The sequence below is a fragment of the Excalfactoria chinensis genome, chromosome 1, assembly GCF_039878825.1.
Source record: "Excalfactoria chinensis isolate bCotChi1 chromosome 1, bCotChi1.hap2, whole genome shotgun sequence".
Lineage (NCBI taxonomy): Eukaryota > Metazoa > Chordata > Aves > Galliformes > Phasianidae > Excalfactoria > Excalfactoria chinensis.
The window spans coordinates 144,802,811-144,815,140 of NC_092825.1; the positions used below are offsets into that span (position 1 = coordinate 144,802,811).

The 12,330-nt window shown below is 36.7% G+C and overlaps 1 protein-coding gene across 1 annotated transcript in view; it reads right to left on the bottom strand.

Moving 5' to 3' along the window:
• Positions 1-287: 287 nt before the first annotated feature.
• The window catches only part of SCEL (sciellin), a 95,705-nt gene continuing 83,662 nt past the window's right edge, over positions 288-12,330 (bottom strand). The window contains exons 15-19 of the mRNA XM_072344898.1: positions 11,499-11,588; positions 9,150-9,224; positions 7,778-7,886; positions 3,980-4,082; positions 288-3,255 (exon numbers count right to left, since the gene is read on the bottom strand). Of these exons, the coding sequence (XP_072200999.1) occupies positions 3,239-3,255; positions 3,980-4,082; positions 7,778-7,886; positions 9,150-9,224; positions 11,499-11,588 (394 nt within the window). The 3' untranslated portion in view covers positions 288-3,238. The remainder of the gene's footprint in view (positions 3,256-3,979; positions 4,083-7,777; positions 7,887-9,149; positions 9,225-11,498; positions 11,589-12,330) is intronic.

The window sequence follows — 12,330 nt, forward strand, 5'->3', positions numbered from 1 at the left end:
ATTATTCATCAGTTATGCAGTTAAACAGAACATTTTTAGTTAATTTCAGGTTTGGCACATCAAACTTATCTAGGTATTAGGTGTCTTTATCCACTGTCTTTATGGAATGAAGTGTGTCTCTGCTGTTAAGCTGGGGTGAAGAAAACTGAGGTGATCTGGTGCAGCAGAAGGGAGAAAAAAAAGGCAACATTTCTCTCTTGTAGTCTGGTACTTATTTGACTGGAAGCTAGAACTGTCTCCAATAGTAAAAGTAGTTACTATGAACAACAAACAACCATGATCCAGAAGCAAAAACAACCAGGAAAACTGGTACGTGTTGTCCTAAATAACAGGATTATTTAAAAATATCAAGAGAAGAAAGTGACTTATACATGTTCTGGGAAGATACGCACTGAACGTGTGAAACTTCCAACATGACATGCATCTCCATATCAAGGAGAAATACAGCGAGCTAACCTACTGAATAAAAGCAAGGACCCTTTGCAGTTGACCACATTTTCATAATCTAATGAGGCACTACAAAGTAAGAAAGACTGTGTCTGGTCAAACTCACAGACATTTATTACAAGAGGAGAAAGACTAGAAGACAATATTTGTTTATATGTGTTTGTCACTTTGCTTCAAGCAAAGATTGAGTGTTCTGTAAGAACCCGTAAGAAACAATATATAAGATACAGCAGAATACAGTCCAACAGTGAAAAAGTTCTTGTGGCGCTCCTTCTACTTGTAAATATCAGTAGTTTTGATGCTATCTACATATCTATATGCATGAATGAATTTTTCCACTGTAGAGCTATGCTCTAGATTTGCGAAAGTAAGTATCCATTACATATTGAGAAAATGGGCCTGATGAATCACAAAATCCCACATAATTTAGTACATCACCTCTCAATACAGCTTTTCAGTCTAATTTAATGCATTATTGAAGATAACACACTCATTAAAACAGCTGTCAGCAAACTGCTTGTTTCGATGGTTTCATGGAAGTACCAGTCAAAGAGAAATAAAACACCACATGCTAATGATATGCAAAAAGGACAAAAAACAATTAGGTTTTGATACATCACTATTGAGATGTTAATATGATTTTTTTTTTTATTTTTTTTTAATGAGTCCTGCTATCTGTGCTTTTATATGGGAAATATCACACATCACAAAACCAGTGTTTCTGTTCAGGAAAATTACAACATATTAAAAAAAATAAAAATTAAAAAAAAAAATTAAAAATTCAATCCACACGGCAAAATAGCCAGGGCTGTTCAGAAAGGATGAATTAATGAGAACACAATTATTATTTATTGTTTCTGCATTGCTACTTCTCTGTCAGTGAGCATTTAAGTAGCAGATATTTGGATCCAGAGTTTTCTCCTGGTTTCTCAAACACTAGGATGTACTGGATTCTAATGTGTTGGTTCAGGTGAATATCCAGCAAATTCCATTGTAATTCAGCCTTAGGAATAACTGTTGGTCTCTGAACAGGACCAAATGTGTCACCAAATATTAAAACAATTCTATTAATTTTCTCTACCAGTTGTGAAGGTCTTAGCACAGGGTAATATAGATAATAGTTTAACTAAAGCATGTTATCAGCAATGGGCACACAACAGAAAAAGAGATAATGGAGGACAGATAATAACAGATTTACTAAAGCTACTGTCATTCATTCATAATCATTTTTCAGAAAAATAATTAAATTAACTACTGTTACATGACTCTTTTTCATACAACTGTATGTACACACTTCAAGCTAGGACAAACAGACTGCATCATTATCTACTTGAGGGCCCAATGGTTTAAATCACACAGAAATTCTTACCTCCTGTCTCCACTAGAGCAAGTGCAAACAAGAAGAGGAAATTTGGCAGTGACAGACATTCAGCAGCCTAACACTAATCTATGGATTTGGCACTTTTCAGTTTTCTAAGCTCTGCTCAGGTCCAGCAGCTTCCAAGCACTCAACTCTGTCACAGTCATACCTAAGAAGTCCTTTTCAGCTGAGAGCTAAGGGAGGAAAATTATTTCTGAATACTGTGATCTAAAACACCTCAAAACATAGAATAGCAGTTGATGCCTTTGTTTTTTTTTCCAGTAAACTACTGAAATAATTATTTTAGGCAATTAAGGCAAATAACAAGTGCTGCAGAAACATAACAGAGAATTAACTCTTATTTCAGTTTCTTGTTTCAACAGATATACACTGTCCAAAAATAGAAAGCTTTCAACGTAGGCTCATGAGAAGGAGGTCATCTGTCCTGATGTCAATGTCTAGAGATTGGAACTATTTACCCCAGGTTCCTTTGTAAACAATGGAAAGTAAAACATCTGTTCATAACTTGGCTAGCCTCGTCATAAAATAGATGCTTTCAATCTGACCAACCACTTCCTAAAATTATCTACTTCCTCACTAAAGATGTTTAAATTTATAAGAGATTAACCCATCCCAGATATTTAGACAGGAAGCTTAATAGAGTAGGAAAGACAGATACAACAAAATGTCAGGCAAAGTACGTATTCTGTGACTTCACAACACCCATGAAGTTTGCATTTCTTAGGAAAAAAGAAATTGGTAATACAATGGTAACCAGGATTAAAGACACGGAATGGGATACTACTGTGACAACTCAACTAATAGTTTTTTGTTTGTTTGTTTGTTTTTAATAATGCCTCTGCCGTTAATAAAGAGAGATGTGTTCTCCAAATGTATTTGTTCCATCTTAAAATTATCATTATATTTGGGAAGAATTTTCTGGAGATTCATGTCTGTTTTCAAAGCATGAGGAAGAACCCACCACACTCTATATGAAACCAGTAGTTTAAACTGAATAACTCACTTCTAGATGGCTAATTGTAAATGAGATTAATTCCTTTCATGCTTCACAAAGACAACAGTTTCTTATTTTTAAGGAGATGTGGTTACAATTAAAAGAATTAACAGCCTTCAGAACTGATGTATATGTCCTACTATTCAGAACATTTCAATAAATTATCATAAGTTTTACATACAGTTCCACAGTTTCACAGATCTGATGAATACACTGAACAATGTCTTGTTTTGCTTTCTGGAATGTGTGTATGAAAAGGCACTTCAATTCTCATGGAATTCATTCCTTTGAGAGCCATGCAGTAGAGCATTTATTTCTAGAAGTAAAAACTGATTGTGTTCTGCAGAAGTTTGAACTACCAAACACTTAATTAAACACTAGTGGAACTTCTTTGTTTTACTTTCTGTATTTCAAAGTTAGTAGATCCATTTTTCTGCAAGAGAAAAAAATAAAAATGATTAGAGATGCCAAATGCAGAAGCAGACTCTAAATGTCATACAAGTAAACTTTATGTCTTCTTTTTTTCTTAGAAAATCAATTGGAGCCTGGCTATCACTTCTTGTCACTTGCTGAAATACGGTATATAAATTTATAACACTATGCATACTTTTGGTATTTCTTTCTACAATTTTGTAACAGTCACAATGCCTTACTTTTTAAATATGATTAATTGTAAAATTCACTCTTCCCATCAAATTTTGCAGTGGCTTAATAACATTGTTCTTTAACAACGCAAATTGATTAATTTCTGTTTACGTGATCTTCTCCCCCAAAAAAGGCCATAGAGCAACACTAGCATATTACAGCATTTCATCTAGGTTTGTCTTTATTTGGTATAGAAGTACTGATTTGTAGTATTATGAATTAATAGTTGCCATGAACAAAGTAGATTTAAACTTATAGAGAAGTTAATGAAATAAAAGCTTTATTTTTTACCATCTTGCATATTTGTTTACTCACTGTCCCCATCACAGAGCAAAGAATATCAGTTACAGTATAATTTGTTCATTATAATTTAATAGATTTTTTTAATTTCTCTTTTTTGGGGGGCATACATTGAAAAAGTTTGCATACACCAATATAAGCAAAAGCAACAGCCCTGTTGTAATATACTGAAGATTTTTTTAATGTTCCTTACAATAAATCTTGCATCTTACCCTTGATTTTGGAGTAGCAAGGCTCACAATGCACAGTTTGTCTGTAAATCCAAACACTGTCTCCTGCTTTCAGATCTTCCAGTGGTCTTTTGCATACTTCACACTTCAAAGCATGAGGAAAAGTAAAAAGAAAAAATAAAATAAAGCCCTAAACTACTATTCATTTCCAAGGTCATAGTGACAGGCCTGTAGTTCCCCGGATCCTCCTTATGACCCTTCTTGTAGATGGGAGTCATATTGGCAAGCCTCCAATCCTCTGGGACCTCTCCAGATAACCAGAATGCTGATAGATGGTGGAGAGAGGCTCAGCAATCACCCCTGCCAGCTCCCTCAGCAACCAAGGGTGAAGCCCGTCTGGTCCCATGGACCTGTGACAGTCCAGATGGAGGAGGAGCTCTCTGTCTCCACCTGAATCACCAGGGGTGTATTCTGCATAGCATCCCCAACTTCCAGATCAGGGAGTAAAGTGCCCTGAGGATAACTGATCTGCCTATTAAAGGCAGAGGTAAAGAAGGCGTTGAGAACCTCAGCCTTCTCCTTATCCTCAGTGGTCATATTCCCTGCTGCATCGAGTAAAGGATGGAAATTCTCCTTGGTTCTTCTCTTACCATTCATATATTTGTAAAAAGATTTCTTATTCTCTTTTACTGTAGTGGCCAATCTGAGTTCAAGTTGGGCTTCTGACTTCCTAACTTCCTCCCTGCATAACTTAGCAACTTCCCTGTAATCTCCCCAAGTAGCCTGTCCCTTCTTCCAGAGGACACAGACTCTCTTTTTCATCCAGAATCTCAACAATAGATCCTGGTTCATCCACACCAGTCTTCTTCCCCTATGGTTAACCTTATGGCACTCAGGGACAGCTTGTTCTTGTGCCTTTAAAATTTCCATCTTGAGGAGCATCCAGGCTTTCTGGACCCCTTTACCCTTAGGGAGCAACTCCCAAGGGATCCTGTGAGAACCCTTCTTTGTTTTTTGGCTCAAAGCTTGCTTTCTGGGGCATTTTTTAACTAGGAGATGAGAGGTGGGTGTTGCAGTGTCCAACATCACTGTGTGGACAATTTTACATTTGAGGGCATTTCTTTGGAGTTGTTTGCCTTTGGAAGAGAGTGCTCAGGACTGTCAACTGACCAAAGATATGGCCTGTGACCAAATAACTCTAGCTTGCTGTGGGAGACAGGGGGAAGACAAGATGCTAGTTGGTACCTCCATGCTCCCTCTTATCTGCTGGCAAGGCCCAGAAGATGGGAATGAAAGGAGTTCCTGCTGAGATCCAAAAGCCAGAAGCTGTCACTCCTAAAAGATCTGCCTCAGCCACTTTGGACGTATTAGTTAAGTTTGTACTGCCATTGGAAAGTGTTGCTATGATCACTGTTGTTGTCAATGGAACAACAACGCCCAGTGACCCACCACTACTGAAAATCAATGACTGAACTACAAACCATGCTGGATCCATGGTGGTGACTATCTCCCTCTTGCTTCCTACAAAGACACCTTGCTTTTATTTCCTATCTTTTCTATTGCCCTTCTTCCCTTCCCCCATCACCCTAAATAGTACTAGTGTCTGTCCTTCCCTTCCCCATCTTCCTGATTAAGATTTGTAATAAACTGGTTGGACCAACATTTGAACCATTGTTTCTTAATCTCACACTGGGTATACATACATCAAAGAACTTCCTCTCCCTCCTATACATTGGAGTGAGACAGATGTGTGCTACAGGCATCCTGAACAGGTCAAAGTCCACCCTCTGGAAGTTCAAGACAGCAGTATTGCTGGTCACCCTTCTGACATCTCCGAGTATATTCTACAATTTCATGGTCGCTCTGCCCAAGACAGTCCCCAATTTTCACATCACTCACCAGTCCTTCTCTGCTAGTGAAGAGCAGATCTAGCGGGGCAACACCCCTGGTAGGCTCTCGTACCAGCTGTGTAAGGAAGCAATCTTCCATACACTCTAGAAGCCTCCTGGACTGCTATTATATTTCCAACATATATCAGGGAAGCTGAAGTCTCCCATGAGAACGAGTGCTGGCAATCACACGACTTTGGTAAGCTACTCATAGAATGCCTCATCCATCTCTTCATCCTGATTATGCAGCCTATATCAGACTCCCCACCAAGATGTTACCCCTACAGGCCTTCCCCATGATCCTTACCCACAGGTACTCAACTTTGTCATTCCCAACCCCAAGCTCTTCAACATCAAAACAGTCTTTAATATAAAGGGCCACACCACCACCCTTCCTTCCTTGTCTGTCCCTTCTGACGAGCTTTTAACCATCCATCACAGCACTCCAGTCATGAGAGCAGTCCCACCTTGCTTTGGTAGTAGCAGCTAAGTCATAGATAGCCTGATGCACAATCACTTCCAACTCCTCCTAGGGTAATTCCTATCTTAACTTAGAATTTGATTCTAAAATAAGATGATTCACCATTTCAAGATCCCTTTTTGTTTTCACTGAGTAAAGGAAGCATGATTAGACTTAAACATCCAACTCAGAGTAGAACTCAAGGAATCTGAACTTTCTTATTTCAAACTGTTTTATAATACTTTATCTTAACCATTATATATATTTCTTGTTATTGAAGAATCCAGAGACTTCTTTAACAAATATAAGAAAAAGCAAATTTCTGAGATACAGACGTGTTTCCCTTGTTTCATGTATGAAACTGCACAGATAAACACAGACTGACCTCCAAAGGTCACAAGGAGAGTGTACAATGAATATATCAAGAAGCACTGTCATTCTATCTACAGAACAGAATTTCACTCCCCAGATCAGACTTAGTTGTTTAATTTTCTGTCAATACTTTCATAAGTGCACAGTTACAGAAAAATTAAGCTGACTTTTGCTGGCAAAACACACTGCCATTTGGGAATATCTATCAAAAAGAATATCATCTAATCAGTAAGCTTAAATATTTAAAAAATAATTCAGTTGATAACAACAAAAGAAGTCAGTCCTAACTGCCTTAAAAATTAATTCCTCTTTATGTGGGTTCATCCATCTAAAAAGAATGGAAGTAAACCAGAATTTATATTTGTAATAACAATTTTGAGGAAGTATTACATAGTGATTGCCAGAGAAGAAATTGCATTGCTAGTGCTCAGTATTCAGGTTTGGGTGACTTTTCATGCAATAGCTGGGTAAAAGAATAGCTCTGAGAAACAGAAACTATGGAAGACTGGGAAGAAAGTGCTCTATGCTAATGAGGTGACTTTCATGAGTAATTTTTGTTACAACAAAAATGTGTGGAGATGAAGCAGAATTAAGATTATTTTATCCTACAGCAGGAAATCTCCACAGTAACAAAATCCTAACTGATATTTTGATCCCAATGGGAAAGTGATTTCAACTCTGTTACTTATGTAAATTCTTCTTATTCATGCCTTTGAGTATGGCTTTAACCAAGAAAGCCCACAAAACTTCATAGAAAAGAGTAGAATAAGATTTTACACTATGATTAAACTGTAAATAGGATATAATTCACTGTATCAGTCTGGAAGTCTGTATAACTGAAGGCTTATAAATATGAATGACATTCAGGATATGTCCTGCTGTATCCTTTATCCTCCTCATGGTTGCAAGAGAAAGAAAGGAGAGGCAAGGAGAGGAATAGGGAAAGGACTGGGGAGGAAAGAGAGAGACTAGAGACTACAGTACTTCCTAGATTAATCAATGTGTGTACAGGCCTTTCTCTTCTCCCACGTCTAAGGCCTAAATAATTGCTTATTAAATGTGTAATATAATGTAGGTTTTTAAAATTTTATTTCATAGTAGTAGGTCAAATCTTCTTACCTTGAAGCAAGTTGAATGACAGCAAATTTGCAAGGCATCTAAGATCATCTTGGCATCTGTGCCCAAGGGCTTCCTGCAGTATGTACAAATATCTTTTCCAATAATACTCCTGTGTATATAATATAACATCAGCTGTCAGAAAAAGAGCAATCTCAAGGAGAAAACTGATAACCTTAGTTTATTGTGTGGGAAAGACATTAGTATACTACTATACAGTGACCATAAATGGAAAAAAATGTCATGTGCGCATTTCCTCTGTTCTGTTTGGTACTGGTAATATACATGCTCCTGTGATTGGCAAATTGATGAGTATAATTGCCAAATAGCAAAAGTACTTTGAAATGATAGTCTTCTTTGATAAACTGAATGATTTCAAACACTAATGAGACATCACTAAGCTGCTGAATGTCTAGAAGCACATGCACTTAGTGAGGCAGAAGGTAATGATTAGAACATTTTAATTGCAAAAGTAAATTGGTAGTTGAATTTAAATTGATGTACCTGGAAACATTTTTATTTACTGTACTGTATACAAAATCTTACTTTTCAAGGCAGCTACATAGGACATATGTATAAAACAGCTCATCTAGTATTTATAACAACATAAATGTTTTTAAATATTTTCTCCATTGTTTTTGTATCCTTCTAAGTCATCAATCTATGTATTATCTAGGTGCAACTGTTAGTGCTGCTTTTGTATTATAAAGTTAACCGGTCCTGCTCCTTTCTAGTCCGTGATAAAACACTGTACTCATTTCTTAACCATCTCCAGAGTTCCTTACACTTACATTGGAAAGGATACAAGTTTTCTTATGTTTCTATGTATTTCCAAGTAATGGAAATATCCAAATTATCTGAACTGAAAACAGTGAGCACGTTTAATTTTTCTGTTTTGTCTTCCCAAGAGATATTACTGATTTGAACAAATATTCTTCTATGCTTGGGAAGATATTTACTGGTGTGAAAACATGAAAATTTTAATCAGCATTATCATGTGAACCTATTTTCCCACACCTGGACTTAGATTTGGTCACATAAACACTATTTTAACATAGGAATGATATTTTGCAGAGTTAGTAGCCAGCAGAGTTAGCAACCTACAGAATCACAAATCCAACTCTACCACTTAAGGCCCTGGCTATTGTTTCTAGATGCTTTATATGCTAGCTCTAACAAGCCTACATAATATTAGGCTGCCAAACTGTAGTAATGATTTGATGTCAAGATCCCACTGAAAGGGAGTGCTGTATGAAAAGCTGTCTGACTAGCCTAATGATGACTTCTACTGCTCCCTTTTGTCTGAACACCTGAAAAGCTTACATAAAACATCTGTGCCCTTTGATACTACATAACATTATTAATGTGTACTTACTGATCAGAAGTAGAATAAACAGTTTGGATAGTATTTCCAGTTATATTTTTGTCATAGGCATGATGCGATGGATTTCTGCAAGGCAGTAAGTACATAAAAATTAGGAAATGCCACTTTTTATTGTTAAAGGCTTCACTACTGATCATACAGAAACTGAACAAATGTAATCTTCTTGTAAAAAAATCACATTTAGTGATAAGTTCCTTTTACTCTTCCATCAAGAAATATATACCAAATAAGAAAGTATAACTTGGACATAAAGTGCCCCTACACTGTATTCACTTGCTGTATGATTCTTTAGTATTTCAAAATGAAATCCACAATGCTACTGAGTGAAATCTACACTACAACATTGGTTTTTCCTGTGCTGATGTCTCAGCACTAGACTACATTTACTATGAAATGGTGACATGTTGCATGCTTTGCAATTTTTGTCTTCTTTCACTAGTCCTCAAATAGCTGTCAAATAGCCAAACAAAATTACAATATGTCCCTAGATGTAGACCGGGGGACTTTATAATACTCTATAATACTGTTTAATGTGTGATTTGCATTCCATACAATAAATGTATTGTTCCTTATGTTTAGATTAGGAAGGAGCAGACTGAATTTAGCTGCCAGAGCAGTTAATTCTTCCATTTTTTCTGGTTACTTAACTGTCAGTTTTGTTTGGCATGGAAGGGATGAGCTAGTATATGACAGATGAACAAGCCATCTTGTCATACATGTTTTGAACATTTTTGAACTGATTTAATTACCCTATTCTCCCAGAAATTCATGAGGTATATGGTAATTCATTGAATCACAGAATCACCAAGGCTGGAATACACCTCTAAGATCATCCAGTTCAACCATCCACCTATCACCAAAATTTCCCACTAAACCAGGTCCCACAGTACAACTCCTAACCATTTCATGAACACCTCCAGGGATGGTGACTCAACCTCCTCCCTGGGCAGCCCATTCCAGTGCCTGACCAGTCTTTTGGAGAGAAAGTTTCTCCTGAGATCCAACCTGAATCTACCCTGGTGCAACTTAAAGCCATTCCCTCTAGTATTATTGCTAGTTATGTGGGAGAAGAGGTAAACCCCCACAACACCACAACCTCCTTTCAGGTAGCTGTAGAGGGTGATGATGAGGTCTCCGGTGAGCCTACTCTTCTAAACATTCCCAGCTCCGGTGCTCCAGACCCCTCACCAGCTTCATTGCCCTTCTCTGAACATGCTCCAGGGTCTCAATGTGTTTCTTGTATTGTGGGGCCCAAAATTGAACACAATAATCAAGGTACAACAATTTAACATAATTATAACAGTAACCATAATTTAACGTAGTAATTATGTTTCATATCAATCTTGTCTACCATTCAGTAATGTTGTGATTTTTTAAATACTTTTGTGTGCTTGCAGAATGTTTTTTGTTTGTTTTTTTTTTTTTTTTTTTTTCAGGTAAAGTGCAACAGCCTGACAACATGCATGTGTAGGGTATTAAACAGCCCAGATACACTTTACACTTACATGTCTTTTCAGTGCATACCTGCTGTATTTTATTCTATGCAACACCATGTATTAAAATTGCACAGGTAGTGAGAAATATAACTGATAAATATTTTATATTTTACGGAACATAATAATATTCTTGCCATTTAATAAAACTGCAAGCCCAGTTTTGCTCATCACAAAATACTTCCTCAGATGAAGACCCAATGATTTCTCCTTACCAAGAGACATGGTTTTTAGCCAGTTCTATTACGTAACCCTATAACACCTCTTTTTCCTACTCAGAATTAAGTGCTTTGAGTGATGGAATCCAAATAGAGCAGGAGAAATGGTTTTAAAAATGATTTATACCTGATTAAAAAGTCAGAAACCCATGTCACAGCAATAATGTTTGGGGTAAGAGATGACACAGGCTCAGATTCATCCCATACAGCTTTAGGAACTCCAGAAGCAAACTCAATGTAATTTTTTCCTTACAGCTTTGGAAAGAAATAAGCTCTCCTACAGCATAGTGCATCTATCATCCAAGTAACATGCTGGAAATACCTTTCTATATTGATTATGTAAGAATTTTGGCTTAGCAGCTCTCCTAAATTTCATGTCTCAGCCACATCTCTAGAGCTACACAAGGCATGTTTAGTTGTGCTCACTGTACACTGAAGGTTTTCTTTCTGGGCTTCTATTTGTACAAGAAAAATTTGAAAGGGGGCTGGCATGACATCAGTGACCAGTGTGAGGTTTTCAAATATCCTTTGCATAAAGATAGTTTCACATTTCCCGCCCCCCCCCCCCCCCCCCCCCCCACCAAATAACACCTTAAATGTAATGATTCTCAATTCATTGTCCACTGTACCTGCTCTTTCTTCTGCTGTCACTGAGGTAGGTTACTTCTGGGACATTATTTGGAGCACTTGGAGGATTTTCATATGTTTGCTTAGTTATGCTTTAAAAAAAAAAAAAAAAAAAAAAGGCAACAGAATAGTCTTTATAAAAATCATTTTCAGCTCCACAGCCTTCACTTACACTTATGGCCAAAAGTAGAGAAGCTTATCTAAATAACAGCAGTTAAAGAAATCTGTAATTTTAAGCCCTCGGTTTATGCTAGTAGATAAATGTAGATAAATACATATCAGAAACTTCCCCCAAATTAATTGAACCTTAGTTTTCTCAAAGTGCCCACTGAGGTTTTCAGCTGTACAGTAGAATTTCAATGGTTGACAACATTCTGCATGTTCTTAGCAATATTCAACAGTACTTCTTGTTTTTACTGCATTTTAGTTCCAGCTCAGAAATTGAATATTTTATTTGTATATATATACATATGTACATATAAATACTACACTAAAGTTTTCATCAGTAATCATGAGCTAAACAGATACTCAGACTCTTATTTCAAGAGGCAGGATTATGATTCAAGCAGAATAAACCTTGTCTTTTGCAATTTTCCATTCAGTAAAGATGATATGCCACCAAACAGGAATGAACCTTGTCAGATAAATTATAGGATTTAAGTAATAAGTGCTAATAATTTTCTTGACAATTTTACAAAGCAGATCAAACAAAGGCTACTCTTGTTTGGTTCTGTCAAACGTTATATTCTGAAACAATTTGATGATTATAAGCCTTAATTCTGGATGATTGGTCTGCATTTTGATTTACTTCAGTGAACTTGCCAAGGTCTAAAG